A 15,616-nucleotide genomic window follows, 5' to 3' on the forward strand; every position below is an offset into this window, starting at 1 on the left:
CCTCCACAGCCAATGCCATTTTAAATAGAAGATGCTGTTTGGTAAAGGAGCCCTGAATAATCCAAAACAACAAACTGAACTTCAAAAGATGCACAAGAAGTTTTTTGTATAAAAACACATATGTTCTTCAGTTATAAGAATTTGAATGGTATATTTTGCAATTTAATTTACATAATTGCTATAATAAAAAAATTATCTATATGCAAGTCCATAACACTTGCTTAAAACAAAGAGCATTGTTCATGAACCCAGGCCTGTATAACCTCAGGGCCTTGAGCTGTCATCAGATGCAAGTGGCTCAGCTGGTTCAGTTAATACATAAATTGAAAAACCTCAAGAGAGGACTCAGGCTGCTTGGAGTAGAGCTGATGATTGAGGTGGTGGTATTTTGTCACTGAATCAATGCAGAGACCAATTCCCCACGATGGTAGGAAGGCAGACTATGGTGCTGAAAGTACCATCTTTCAGAGGTGACAGTACTGCTTTTTTAGGTTCTACATCTAGGATTCAGCTCAGATTTGGGCAACTATTTGTCTTGTTGAATTCCCTCAGCTGTTTTAGGATTATCTAGCCTAAATGTCTGCATACTCTTAAATAGATGGTGCATTTCACAACCGCAACTGCCAGATTTCTGTGACAATAAAGAGTCTCATATACTTTGTAGAGTGCTTTAAGCTCCACAGGGATAAGAGGAGCTAACTGAAAAAATATCATTTCTGAACAGATTCCTTCCACCTAAAAAACCTGTTACTGCATCACTTCCAGTCAGATGATCCCTCCTCCTTTTCATATCTTTTAACAGCCCTTTCAGATGTAGAGCAGGACATTGGAGAATTGCACAAGCAGTGTTAGGGGTTTTCCCATTAGCAGACATGCCTTACTTTTGCTACAATCTGTTAACAGCTTTCAGGTGAATTCAGTAGGGAAATTTATCTTGACAAGTTGTTCTTTCCGGCCTGCTTATGGACAGCCATTACCATAGCACCATATTTACATAACATTGTATGAGCAAAATGTAATAGATTGGCAGGTTAGATAAGTTAAAGAATCTTATTCCTGACCATCTGAACAACATGTTAGGATAGATAAGAGGCTCAGGGTATGTCTACATCTACAATTTTGCAGCGCTGGTTGTTACAGCTGTATTAGTACAGCTGTATAGGGCCAGCGCTGCAGAGTGGCCACACTTACAGCAACCAGCGCTGCAAGTGGTGTTAGATGTGGCCACACTGCAGCGCTGTTGGGCGGCTTCAAGGGGGGTTTGGGGAATGCGAGAGCAAACCGGGGAAGGAGACCAGCTTCGCCGCGGTTTGCTATCGCGTTCCCGGAACCACCCAGCAAACCACAGGGAAGGAGACCTGCTTGCTCAGGGGTTCGGGGAACGCGAGAGCAAACCGGGGAAGGAGACCAGCTTCGCCGCGGTTTGCTCTCGCGTTCCCCGAACCACCCTGCAAACCGCAGGGAAGGAGACCTGCTTGCTCGGGGTTCGGGGAACGCGAGAGCAAACCGGGGAAGGAGACCAGCTTGATTACCAGAGGCTTCCTCAGGTATGCTGGGATACCTGCTTATTCCACGGAGGTCAAGAAAAGCACTGGTAAGTGTCTACACTTGATTACCAGCGCTGGATCCTCTACACCCGAGACAAAACGGGAGTACGGCCAGCGCTGCAAACAGGGAGTTGCAGCGCTGGTGATGCCCTGCAGATGTGTACACCTCCTAAGTTGCAGCGCTGTAACCCCCTCACCAGCGCTGCAACTTTGTGATGTAGACAAGCCCTCAGAGTAGCCACACTTTAGGGGGAGAACTTTAGTAGAACTCATTTCCCAGATTCTGTTTTTTCCAGTTTCTCAAGGTAAAACAATAGAATTCACCTAATGGTTTAACTACTCAGATTTAACCCACATTAGCTTAAAACAGGTCTTTGTCCTTCTCTAGCAGCCAAACCATGTTAAGAGGTTTGTGTCTCCCATTAAAATTCAAGCCAGTAGACCTTTTGTCAATAGAGAAAGCAGCTGGGGCTCATGCTTTTAAATCCAGAGATCACAGGTTCAATCCTAAACAATCACCTGACCAGGGGTGCAATCACACACAGATGAGAAAAGAAGTCCTAGTACAAAACTCATGTCTAGTTATTCACAGTACTGGTATATTAAAAGGCAAGAAAATCATCTTAGTACAGCAATAGCTTAAGATGTCGGTTTCCATTACAAACCCTTATAAGTGGGTAGAACAAACTCTTCAGAAGCAGGGAGCATTTTTAATGTAATAAAATAAATCAGTTTTCCCCATCCCCTCCAAGCAGTAAATAAATATGCACTGTAAAACTAATCAAGTAGTAAACGCAGAATCTACATTACTCAAAAAATCAGACTACAAAATATTTGATAACAGCCACAACACTGAATTTTCCACATCTGCAGTATTTTATGGCATCTCATAATTTGACATTAATGTATTTACACTCCTCCAATAGATGGTCACCACCTAAAAATTAAATTCACAAAACCAAGCTCACAACCAAGAATATAGTCAATAGGACAGCAGTTGCAATGGACAGCCTCTCTCAAAGGCAAACAGGATCCCAGCCTGCTACCCAGAAATCCTGTTGCAGCTTGTTAAAGTGCAAATATAGCCAGAACTGTGATCAGAAAAGAGATTGTAGCTTCCCTATTTATTCTCAGTTGCTTATCAAATCTGATTAGATTATAAATCAATGCCACAATCCTGCAAACTTTTGTACACATGCATCAACGGCATTATTCACATACTTAAAGTTAAGCACCTGTGTAATATTTGCAGGATTGGGGTACAGACAGGATTTTTTTTTTAAAATAAATATAAACTGCCTCCTTTGCAATCTCATATATGGATCTGAGAAGAGGTCAAGCTGGGCCCCTTTCTACTACTATTACTGACACCACCAGTAATGAAGATTTGGAATCAGAACTTCCATTGATTAGTGCCTGAAGCAAAACAGAATCCAGCTCCCTCTCCAGTATTTAACACTGCTGGGCCAACGAGAGTCAAAGTGACAGGGTATAGCCACAGAGCTCTCACACAGTAGGCTGGGTAAGGTGGTGCTATTTTTAGAGGAACTTTTCTGATTATATCCAGTTTCACCTAAAAGTACTGAAGTGTCACTCCTAATATTCTTTAGTTTTCAAACCCTGCATATTCCTTAAAAGCCTTTTCCCCTGTCTTTCAGTTTGCTCTATGAAAGCTAATGAATGCAACTGAATTTGCTTTTTTAAAGGTTTCCAGGTAATTGTTCTGGCAACACAGTCAGTTCTCTTTCAGTTTTTTCCTAAAACCCTGTCAGAAACCCATTAAGATTGTGAGAGACTCATGCAACAAAGAAAATCAGTCAGGGAAAAATATCTAGTTCCCTAGAGACAAAATACTACCAATTTTACACTGACAATCAGTGCCGCCTTGCGTATGATCCTGCAAACTTCTCTTGACCTGAAAACGTTTGTTTCTGATGTGCAAATTCTTCTATCAACATTTCAGCCCTCTATAGTGTTAAACATTCCATGCAGCAAATACACATTGAAAGGGTTACAATGCGGAGGGGGATACCTAACACAGCCTTATGAAAAGTGTTTATAGCAGGTTTGCAAGTGGCACTTCTCAGAAGAAAAATCTTCCGAGTCTCTTCCCTGCCTAAGTAATATCTGGTGGGGACTAACTGTTGATTTCACTCATCTAAAAGCACCGTTGCAAAATCCTGAATGAGTTTGCTTCAGGTTATCATTGTTCCAACCTCAATTTTTTTTTAATTTTAAACTCACCACCAACATAAACATGCTAAGTTATAAACCTCTGCAAAATATGGCTGCTCACAGAAAAACTAAATGGCAGCTATAGCACCAAACAGCCCAGAATGCAACAAGAACAGGCTGAAAAAGAAACAGTTGCAGAAGCCTAGTCCTGTGAGAACAGATGTCCATCTCCCTTTGCCCTTGGCTTTTTGAGGTGAAATCAGCACAGTATTAGCCAGTAGGAGGAATGCTGGTGCAGCCATACAAAGGAATCTCTGATCTGGAACTCCTGCAGCCTAAGTGTTTGGCGAGATCAAAAGAGAGTCAGTCTGTCATCCCCACCAAGTGAGTATAATTAGCACAGAGGCACATCACAGAGTCTAAACAGCATTTTTAGTCACAGCATAGGTTCAAACAATTAACTTCTCAGACTGTCTCATGCACAGCAGCCCTTTTGATGACGTACAGTGTCTGTCATAGATAAAGCGGCAGCACAACATGCACTAATACCTCAAAGGAGACTGGCAGTGATGAGAAACCCATTCTACACCCCTAGCCCTTGCTTATGGAAGTGTGTGTTATGCTAACAGTTTTAACAAGCAAGAGTGGAGCAGAGAAAGGGGTGGGCTGTACCACAAACCCATATATTATTCCAGTGGAACATGCTCTGCGTTAGATGCAAGGCCCTACAGTGGAGATGGAAACTACACAACACGGAGCATCAAGATCACTATTACCAGAGGTGTAACAAATTATTTTCAGATATGAGAGAACACTAAAATGGCATCCAGGATCAGCCTATTCCCTGTTTAGACTGCCACCTTGACAGTCTCTTGCATTTTTGGGAGGTTGAGGTCAGCAGCAGGAGACAAAGAATGGATTTTCCAAGCAAATGTACCTAGGGTGTATGCTCAGCCTCTAGGTTGCAAGTATTTGGTTAAGATGAGAGCACAGTGCATAGCTCCATGTACATTGTACTTTTCCCATCATGCTAATGGAGATGCAGCAGACCAATTTTACAATGTGATGACTTAGGAAAAGAAAGAAAAAGTGGAACAATACCAGCTGGTAGGCTTGGTTTATTTTTTGCATTGCCCAAAAATGGACAGCAGAGTGCAGTATATCCAACAGAGGTATAAGACTTCTGCAAGGGCATTCTTTACAGAAATGCCAGGGCAAAATACAAGAAAAAAGGGATATCAGACATCTCAAATTCTCCATTTGGCTTTGGATAACACCCATGCAACTTAGGGGAGCCACAGTCTTTTAAGCAATTGTGAGAACTTGCACAATGTGTGAGTAAATGTATAATGGAATAAAATCTTGTGTGTGGAAGTATTACTAATAAAAGGGATACGGGCCTGGACCCAGTTTGGAGAGAATTTAATGGAACTTATTTACAGAACAGGAGGAGAAAGCTGCATCAATGGAAGGTAAACAGCCTGAACTCATCCCACAATACTGGCCCACATCATACTCTTTAATACCTAAAAGTAAAAAAATATGACCCTTCCCTATTATCCTCCCTGCAAAATATTTACAAGTAAGATCAGCAAAGATGATACAGAAGGAAGATGTATTGGAGACTACTGCAGTTTCAGTCTTTGTTTTAATTGTTTTCCTGCTGACAGACTCCTTTATTGCTTGAGATGCCCACCGGACCTCTTCAGTACTCTGTGTGCCTTGGATGATGAATGGCACAGAGGCTGCTTCAAGCTTTCTCGGCCAGCAGGCAAAACCTGTATGGTCTTCCAGACACTAGACCACCAGAAATTGATGATGGATGCCATGATGCGAATATGCAGCCTTTGCCTAAGTGTTCAATAGCAAAAGAAATCTCTGTGCATCTGACATTTGGGTTAAAAACAGTCAGTCTGCTTGTATTTGGCACAAATGAAGTTTGTATTTGTAGAATTCAACAGTGACGCTGTAGAGATCCCAGGCGTGATAAACATGCAGGTGTGGGACAGAACTGTACGTCCCACTCACCCACCGCAGTTTGTCTGTAGCCTTGTGTGTTTATAGTAAGAGAACAAAACACAATTACACCTTAGAGACTGCAGCAAACTTCATAAAAATCAGACTTTCCGTTATTTCTCCACCACGTTCTCAAAAGTAACACTGTGCCAGTTACAAGTTCTGCTGGAACCTATTGGACTTTGACTGGAAAGTAGCTACCTGCTGCACCCAGCTTCTGGGTACAGCATGATCAGACTCTCGGAAGTCAAATGAAGGAGTCCTCCTGAAGGAATGCAGAAAAAAAAAAAAAAGACGACATACAGGAACGTATGGGGTATGATGGATGAGAACATATAGTCCAGGAGGAGTAGGCAGCTCCGACACCATCTTCGCAAGAACACGCTGCTATTAACAGTATGGAAGCCACCCAGCGGGCATTGTGGTTTCAGAATTAGTCATCTATGGTTGGCAACCAAAAGGCCTAAAAGAAGAAGAAAATGTAAGCATAGTGCTAGAACAGGCGTCTGAAATTCCTCACCCAGTAAGCTCCAAAGCTAGCCAAGGAATCTGATACATGCTACCAGCAGTTTAGGATTAGTATCCCTGCTTGGACTGGTTTGGTTTGGGAGGCATGTCACGTTGATGCTGCCAAAGGCAGCTGCTCATTCTATATCTTACACACAATACATGGGCAAGCTCAGGCCTAGCAGTCCTCCCATACCTTCCTAGACTGTTAAGAACTCTACTGCCTAGCAAGACCCTAAGACTGAACCTGAACAGGACCTTAAAGCTTGCAGTGTTTATGATAGAGGTTCATGAAATGTCAGCCATATTACGGTGGTGTGAAAAAGCCCATCTTTCTGTGTGCATGCACATGCACTGCTTGTTCTCAGTGCGTCCATATACATTGTTCCTTTTTGTCCCCAATGTACTGCCACACTTCCATCCACCTGCCAGGCTGTGGGAATCACAGGGAGGGCAGGATGCAAGTTGGACTGGCTCTTCCTGAGCTTAGAGAAGGACCTAGCAAAGGATGACTACCCTCTCCCACACAGTCATCCAGGGCAGCCCAGGAGACAAGAATTAGAAAATTCTGAAAACCAGCCACTTCCCCAATGCCCCCGGCCTGAAGCACAACCTCTGCACCAGGGGCTGTGAGAAGGGAAGCATATGCATGGCTGGGCACTCCCCCAGCAGGGGCCTTGTGGGTGGTTTCCACTTCTTTGGCACTGAGCAGCGCAAAGGAAATAGATTCTCTGCCCTATTCTACTTTAATATTAAATTCTGGCCCACTGACCTACCAGAAATAAGGTGTTGGAACCTCAGGCTGAAAAGGATGGACTTGTGTTCTTACCATGTTTGAACACGCACTGGCAAAGGTCATGAATTTGGGATTGAACTGCAGACAGGTTATAGGACCTGTGTGTTTCCCATCCAACACAGCCACCTTCATCCCACTCTCTCCATTCCAGACATGAATTTTTCCATCCTCTGAACCTGTGGGTTGGAGAAGACATAACAAAAGAGCCCAACACAGCTGACAGAAAGTCAAAGTATCACTGGTAAACTGTAGTTGAGGCACCAGAAGAGAGTTATCAGACCTACAGGAATCAATCTCCAATTGCCAGCTTTTTAAAAAGGTTGCAGAGCCAAATGCTGCCCATACAGAGTGCCACTCAAAGTCAGCAGAATTTGTACCTGCAAGTCTGAAGGGAAAATTTACCCCAACTTGTTGTGGGGGGCATACTCCTTCTTGGTAGCTATATGGATTTGATCAGAATAACTCTTTATATACTCAAGTCTGATGCAGCCTAACAAACCATCTTATTCCGCAGAAGATGACAGTTGGCATTAGCAGAGTGAAATCTTGCCTACACTTAAAATGCTAGTGGTACAGTAGCAGCTGCACCAATGTAGTGCTTCAGTTTAAATGCTACGTATGACGACAAGAGGATTCTCCCATGGGCGTAGGTAATCCACTTCTCCGAGAGGCGGTAGCTAGGTCGACAGTGCTGTCTACGCAGGGATTTAGGTCGGCCTAATGATGTTGATCAGGTGTGTGGATTTTTTCACACCCCTGAGCAACATAGCAAGATTGACCTAATTTTCTAGCGTAGACCAGCACTGTGAAGGATAGAGTTTTGCTATGCACATTAATGGCTTGAAGACCAATATCAGAGGATAAAAGGCATTGTTAAAAGGTAGCTGTAGTGCTAAATAAAACTCAATGGCATCCTAAAAGCCATCTGATTACAATCCTGCAATTTGCAGATCAAAGGCCTGGTTTTCAGCAAGCTGTGCACATATCTATGCATCTACTTGGAAGATGGAACACAGTATCCATCTGCACAAATTCTCAGTTCACACACAGAGCAAGGTAAGCATCTTACTAGTTACATGCAGAATCAAATCAAGGATTCACACACGTGCACAGCAGCTTGCTGAAAATCAGGCAACAGAAGTGCAATCAAGTCACTGAAAATTGTGCAGTCTGCAAATAATCAAAGGGTATGATAAACCAGATTTCAGTGAGTTACACTAAACGTGACTGGCCAAGCTTTTTAAAGACGTTTCAACTCTCATGATCACTAAATACATGTTTTTATAGCAGAAGTCTACAAATTTCCATTTTAATGGGACACGTTGAATTTTTAAAACTAACCTCTTTTCAAAAATATTTTAGTCTTTGATATAACCCCCTTTACATAAGATATCCTGATTGTTTAACAAAATCCCTAAAAAGAAGGTGGTTTTTTCTGTTTCCTTTTTGTCTACATGGGCTTTTCAGGAAAGAAACCAAGTGGACACCCAGGGTAAATTAGTCAACCTGCACAAAGTAAAAATGGGAAAAAATGCATTATTCTGGAGTTAAGCAGTTGTAGGGACAAAGTTGAGAAAGAAGTGAATCTGTTCAACAGCAAGAGGACTGAGGATACCAAAGAGTTAGAGAAGGGATACGTTTCCTGGCAAGAAGGGTAAAACATGCAGAACTGAGATGTCCAGGAGGATAAAATGAGGGTCTGTAGGATCAGAAGGGAAAAAGAAAACATTCACTAGAATAAAGAACCACTACCAGAATGGTCTTTCCTGAGAGACCGAAATACCGTCCTAGATTTAACTTTAGTTATTAAGGAGAATTTATGGACAGGTTACTGATGACCAGCTAGATTTCAACAATTAGCACAGTATACAGGATAGTTTCATGTATATATGAAGAATTGAAAGAAAGTAATGGGGGAGGCAGTACAATATATAGAGAGAGATAGAGATGGTAATTGGCAATGTTGGGTAGTAAGTTAATAATGCAGTGTTATAACTGTGCGTATAGTATATAGATTATCCAGAACTGCCTACAATCTAGCCATAAATCAACCAGTTAGTTTCTTGTAATCATGACTATAAGGAGGATCTTTAGGAGGAATATGAATGTGGAGACAGTGGACTTGTTTTGCAGATCAGCTTACATTCACTGAGGGCAGTGTATCCTAGGATATCCCAGCTGATACTGTGCAGATTACCCTACACAGGTAGCCCAAAAAGGTAAAGAATGTAGTCTGCAGGTAGAATGGAGGGAGGCTGCAACATTCTAAACTACTTCAGCTGCTTTTTCCTACTACACAACTTTACCCATGCTGCTCTGCCGATCCATCTCAACAGCAGCCTGAGGGGACCAACTCTTGGGGTGACAGTAAGAAGGAAGTTCAGTCAGTAGCCCTTTCTATTCTTCCTCTTGGCTGAGATTGCCAGTCAAGCTATCAATTAGCATCAGCTGTAGTGGTAATATATGATGCAAAACACTTGGCCAGCAGGAAACATGGACAGACCTACCTACTAAATTAAACATTGAAGTACATTGTATTGAAATGACAGAATTTTGAGAGTGTTAAGTGTCTCCCACAGCATACTGAGGAAAGCATTTTGTAAGTTCTAAAATAGCCTGTTGCAGCCTTTAAACCAACTTTCAGTTTAATTATATGAATACCCAGTTTCACAGCACTGAAATTGCCTTGTAATAAGACCGACAATGGCAGGCTACAAGGGGGTAAGGATATCTTACCAATCATTATGAACTGGGAATCTGGTGTAAATGATGCCTCCAACGTGACAGCCTTACTGTTGTTATAACCCTACAATACAAAAGAGGTTAAATGCCTTCAAGCCTGTGGCAAGGGGGACATGTCAAACCATTCTTCTAGCTGAAGAACAGGAGTCCCTACCCCAAGCATTACAGACTGCACTATGCAAAGCCCTCCAAGTACTACAGGAGGGGACCGAGCACAGATGTAAGGATTAGGAGTGGGCAATAATTTATCAAGTACTAAACCAAACACTTTCCCCTCATTAGCAGAGCTTTAAAAGCTCGTTAAAAGGAGTTAAATATCACAAGTAATTTCTAAAAGGGAAGAAGGAGAGAAGTTTTCAAGTGAGCCAAGATTAAGGGCTTGTCTATACTACAAAGTTAAGTTGACATAAGGCAGATTACATCAACCTAACTCTGGAGGTGTACACACTACAATGCTCCTCCCACCGCTTCAACACACCTGCTATGCCAACCTAATACCACCTTGATGAGAGACTTAAAGCTTAGGGCGATGTAGTTAGAGTGACGCAGTGTCAGTGTAGACTCTGCATTGCTTACTTCTACCTAAGTGACCTCCAAGACATGTCCCACAACCCCTGCTATGGGTGGTCTAGTCACCATTTTGAACTCTGCTGCCCTGCAGCCAGGTATACAGACACACACTTCCTCCCCTTTTAAAGCCCCAGGAAGTTTTGAACTTGTTCGTTCTATGAGAGCTTGCCAACAGGAACTGCCCAGTTCACCATGCTGGCTCCACACAGCAAACGCGCCCCTTCCTGGGGTACACAGGAGGTCCTGGATCTCCTGGGTCTGTGGGGAAAGGACGCCATGCAGTCACAGCTCCACCCTAGCCTTAGAAACTTTGACATCTGCAGGCACATTGCTTGGGGCATGGAGGAGAAGGGCTTGTAAAAATCAAAGACCTGTGGCAGGCATACCAGAAGCAAGGGAGGCAAACAGTTGCTCTGATGCAGAGCTGCTTCTATACATGCTCCATATATCTTCCAGGATTACAGCAGTATCCAAGGCACACTACCCCGCAGGAGATTAAACACAATAACAGCCTCACAGTCACGCAGCTGCGAGAGCCTCATTGGTGTATGTGCTTGTGAATCCCCGTTCCCCAGCCTTTAAAGATACTTTCCCCAGCATGTATGAAGTTTACCTCAGCATTACATAGATAGGTTAGCATGGGTGTGGAATAAAAATCACTCTCTCTTATAGCCTTGTATTCATAACACACAGCACAATACCGAACAGCAGTGCAGGTTCGTGCTTTCTGATAGAGATGGCTGGCATGCAGGTTACCAGGGCAATTGAATACCCATGGAATGACAGGATTGGAAAACCTGCATCACGTAATGCTGAACCTGCCCCCAAGAGGCAAACCCTTCCCCAAGACACCCTGTGACCAGTTGTACAGTGGGATAGCTGCCCATGGTGCACTGCTCTCTGTGTCAATAGAAGAGTTGCTACTGCAAATGTGCTCCACTGACACAAGGAGTATAGGGTGGACATGCAACAGTGGTTTAATTACAGAAATGGTTGTACATCCATGTAATTTAAGTCGACTTAACTTTGTAGTGTAACTTTGTAGTGTAAACAAGGCCCAAGATAAATCAATGGATCAATAAGCACCAAATTAGTAAAGAAGCCCTCTCCTTAACACTTGTCTCATCCACAGGGCATCAGCTATCTGTATTACTGAAGCTTGAAGGGAGCTCCAAGAGACCTGCCCCTGGAATACATGGAACTGGGGTGTTTTATCTTCCAAGCTAATAATCCCACATCATCCCATCCCTTACAAGGACGTAGCAAAGACAGAGCAATTTCCAAGAAGGCAACCAAGATAGCATGCTTACCCCAAACGTATGCAGTACAGCTCCCTTGAAGGCATCAATCAGTCGAAGGAACCCTCCGTTGGTTGATATGAGGATAAGCTTCCCATCGTTACTGAACTTCAAGCCTGTCCACTCACAGGTTCGATCGTACTGCATCTTGAATGTAGCAAATGGACCCTTCCAAAAATAAACAAAAGTAAGTGGTGGTGGTGGGAAATGATTTGTATGCATGCGCACCCAAACATTTACTTTGTTGGTAAAAAATAATAATAAAAAAAATCTCCAGCACAGGAAAACATTTTAGATTCCTAAAAGGAAACAAATCAGACTAATATTGAACAATCTAGTACTAGCTGCCACGCAAAGGATGGCACGGGAGAGTAGCAACAACCTGTCAAATTGTGATGCAGCAGTGTTCTGACATGCTACGATTCTGTCATCTCCAATAGCAACCAAACCACAACAGGAAGTTTAGGAAACTTGTGGTTTCACCACCATAAAGGAAATGTCAGTGAACAAACATCTGGTTCACCACTACAGTCACCAGAGAGAACAATCAATTCTCACATTACATCTGATTGTAGAGAGACAGATTTAATGTACAGTATAGTGGCCATTTGCTAACAAGGCCCCCAAACATAATTTAAACTAAGGGCTGGAGCATCAGCACTGTTGCTCTCATCTAAAAACAGAGCTGTTCTCCACCTATTTGCAACTACTGTCGTCCAGTTACAGTTTTCCTTCTCTCTCTGATGTTGCTGCTAGGTCCACCTGACCTAGATGTTCTTCCAGCACAGCCAGCAAGGAGGAAGAAACATTAACTGCTGCTTCCCACGTGTTACAGGAAGCCTGAAAAATGGGTTGAAGTTCCCACCTGACTCCTATCAGCCTCCCTACACCCAGAGGCATCACCAGCATAAGGTAGCAATGCCATTCAGCTCCTCAGTGATGATACCCCATAGGCTTGCTCCCAAGCCCTCTGTCTAATCTCTGATACCAGTTCTCCTGGGGCAGAAGACAGAGAACAAGTGGATTGTGCACTGGTATATTGTGCTTCAGACCCCACTCTGTGTAGCAATGTGCCTGGCCTCTGAGGCAACAGCTCAGCCTGAACCTCAGAAGGTGGACCAGATTCATAACCAGTCTTGGAGATACTTTTATCAAAGACCCTAAATGATGCAGGAAAGCGAGGCTAAAGAAATTGAGTATAGTTCAGTACTGAGTATGTTGGTGGGGGAACACGAGGATGCAAAGGCATATGATAGGGGACAAAACGTGTTGGGAGAGCAAGTGTCTGAGAGGAAGAGATAGGAAGGTGAGAAGTGGTTGGGTCAGGAGACGGGGCATAACCCAGGACAAATGCTTTTTATTGCTCTTAAGTTGACCTGGGGACTCGATTTTAATAATTCTCTGGCTCTGGGGTTAACTAGAATGAATTTAGAGGCAAGTCCAAAATGGGATTTAAGGATCTGGTGGTGGCACCCACTTGTACAAGAAACCCTTATACAAAGCTCTCTTCATATAAGAAGTATTAACTCCTTGGTGCTGCTGGCTGTAGCACATGGTAAGATGTTTCAGGGGATGCTCCAAGTCCAGGGTTGACATGCTGTTTCTTGTAAGCTATGAAGTGTCAGAAATGCATCTAGCTTGTCTCTTACCTTGTCAAAAGAGCGGAGATCATAGAGCTTCACCATTTCAGAATTGACTCCAGCAGCAAAGATCAGGCCCTCTGGGTCAAAGGAGCATACAGGCTTCCCCTGAAGATGCATTAAACCCTAGAATATGGAAAACAGTTAAATACGAATTCAAGTTGGGAATACAGGCGTATGCATTTAAGTCCATTCCTGACAGCTCCCTCAGCCGTGCACAGATCCAGCAGGGCAGTCTGCTGGTAGAACAGCTGGGTTTTCAGTTGTCAGTCTTTGTTCTTATTAAGAATCTTTCAAAAGGTGGCTTCTCATGTCCCACACTGGCACTAGCCTCTCAATTCTGTACATAGAGTATCAAAGAGTTTGGAGAAGTGGCTAAGTGGCCATCCATCCAGAAAGGGTATGAGGAACTAAATATATGGCCTCAACTCATCCTTAGTGGCAAGTGATGATCATGGGACACCGTGAAAAGGACAATCCTAAGAGGTTAGTCAATTTAATGCATTCTAAAGTTAGAAGGTTTAGAACAGAGATGAAAAAGACTTTACATTAACTTCACTATTTAGGTGAAATAATCCAATTGCTTCTGCGAGGAAGGAATTGACTGGTCTAAATTACTGCTGAAGAAGTGTAGGAAAACAATTCAGATACACCCCCTGCTCAACACCCATCTACATCTCTTATAGAAAAGAAACTTGCATCACAAGAACAAAAAGTAACCAACCAGAACAAGAAGTGCTGCAGAGGCAACATACTGCAATTCTGTGGGGAAGGGAGACTCATCTTGTATTGGTAACAACTATCACATCTGAAAGTTTCACAGAGCACTCCTGCTGGAAGTGATGGCAACACATGGCTGGAGGTTGTGGCGCTAAAACACTGACCATTCAGGAAGATGAGCACCCACGTGCAGCTCTGACAAACACTGTCACTGCCTACCTATGCTGATTTAATACAAAAAACCAAACCTTCCAAACGCTACAGGCAAAAACTGTCAAACTAAAAAGATCAGATTCCACACAAAGGTTAGCATAACAGTAATGGACAAATTCTCTCACACTGCACAAACTTTGCACTGGTTTGACTACAGGTGTTACATTAAATAACTTAGATAACCTAGTGCAGCTTTGTTTAGTGACAGGTTTCAGAGGCACAGCCGTGTTATTCTTTTTGAGGATACAGACTAAGTACTTGTGGCACCCTAGAGAAATTTATTTGAGCAGAAGCTTTTGTGGGCTACAGCCCACTTCGGGCTGCAGCCCATGAAAGCTTATGCTCAAGTAAATTTGTTAGTCTCTAAAGGTGCCACAAGTATTCTTGTTCTTTTTGTTTAGTGGACACTCTTACATCGATTAAGTTAAACTGATGCAACATTGTGTTTAGACAAGCCCTCTGCATGAACCTGCAAAGCAGGGGAAATTAGACATTTAAAGAGAGCATCTTAGGGAAGACTGGTAAATTAAGATTTTTACAATGTCAAAATTACATAAAGTCGCACACAGAATGGAAGTGAGATGTGGAGAACAATGTCATGTCAGCTACATCTGCTGACTTCCCATGAAGACCAAGTTAAAGTTTAGAAAGTAAGAGGCTCTTACCAATATGCACACTACCAAAGAAAAAAAGTGAGGTTTCTGATTTAAAGGGCTTATTTCTTAAGCAGGTATAACTATGTTGTGAGTAAAATTTAAAAAAAAAAGAAAGTTTTCAATTTGTGCTTTACAGCTGATCCTCATGAATCAGTGACTGTCTCTCTTTGTGCTCCCAGTGAGAATGGAGGACCTGCCAGCCTCTTCCACAAACATTTTTCAACACCACAAACACTACAAGAGTCAAGCTGTGTGAATGCCAGGTACTTTCAGTGTCCATTTTATGAGAAGGCCTATTCAAGTTTCTACTTTGGAGGGATTTTACTATGAAACCAGAAATACTAAGTACAACATAATGGAGTTAACTGGTAATAACCAGAGATGTTAATAAATATAAAAATGTTATGGTAAGCTTTAGACAGCATTTTGGAGAATTGTCAAATTAATTATAACTTGCTCAGCACTTGAAACAGTAAGGGCTTATTCTCAAAGTTGCAGTGTTAAGACAGGGTGAATCTTCCAGCTTCATTAAGTTTAACATAGCTGGGAAACCCTGGAATCCTCGTGGCTCTAAGTCTGCCTGTGTATTTAACTGCTTAATGTTTTTCATTTTAAAAACAAACAAAGTCAGAGCACTCAAGGGGTTCATTCTGTCACCACTGATTCCAAGGTACATGGGAGACTTCTAGAGAAGACTGAAGACTGTTTGAGGCTACAGTGTCATTAACATGCTAAC

The 15,616-nt window shown here is 42.6% G+C and overlaps 1 protein-coding gene across 1 annotated transcript in view; it reads right to left on the bottom strand.

Moving 5' to 3' along the window:
• Positions 1–5,127: 5,127 nt before the first annotated feature.
• WDR82 (WD repeat domain 82) overlaps positions 5,128–15,616 on the bottom strand; it is a 29,776-nt gene continuing 19,287 nt past the window's right edge. Inside the window, exons 5-9 of the mRNA XM_050957890.1 lie at positions 13,301–13,417; positions 11,664–11,819; positions 9,778–9,847; positions 7,075–7,217; positions 5,128–6,201 (exon numbers count right to left, since the gene is read on the bottom strand). Coding sequence (XP_050813847.1) covers positions 6,172–6,201; positions 7,075–7,217; positions 9,778–9,847; positions 11,664–11,819; positions 13,301–13,417 — 516 coding nt within the window. The 3' untranslated portion in view covers positions 5,128–6,171. The remainder of the gene's footprint in view (positions 6,202–7,074; positions 7,218–9,777; positions 9,848–11,663; positions 11,820–13,300; positions 13,418–15,616) is intronic.

The sequence above is a fragment of the Gopherus flavomarginatus genome, chromosome 6 (assembly GCF_025201925.1).
Source record: "Gopherus flavomarginatus isolate rGopFla2 chromosome 6, rGopFla2.mat.asm, whole genome shotgun sequence".
Classification (NCBI taxonomy): domain Eukaryota; kingdom Metazoa; phylum Chordata; order Testudines; family Testudinidae; genus Gopherus; species Gopherus flavomarginatus.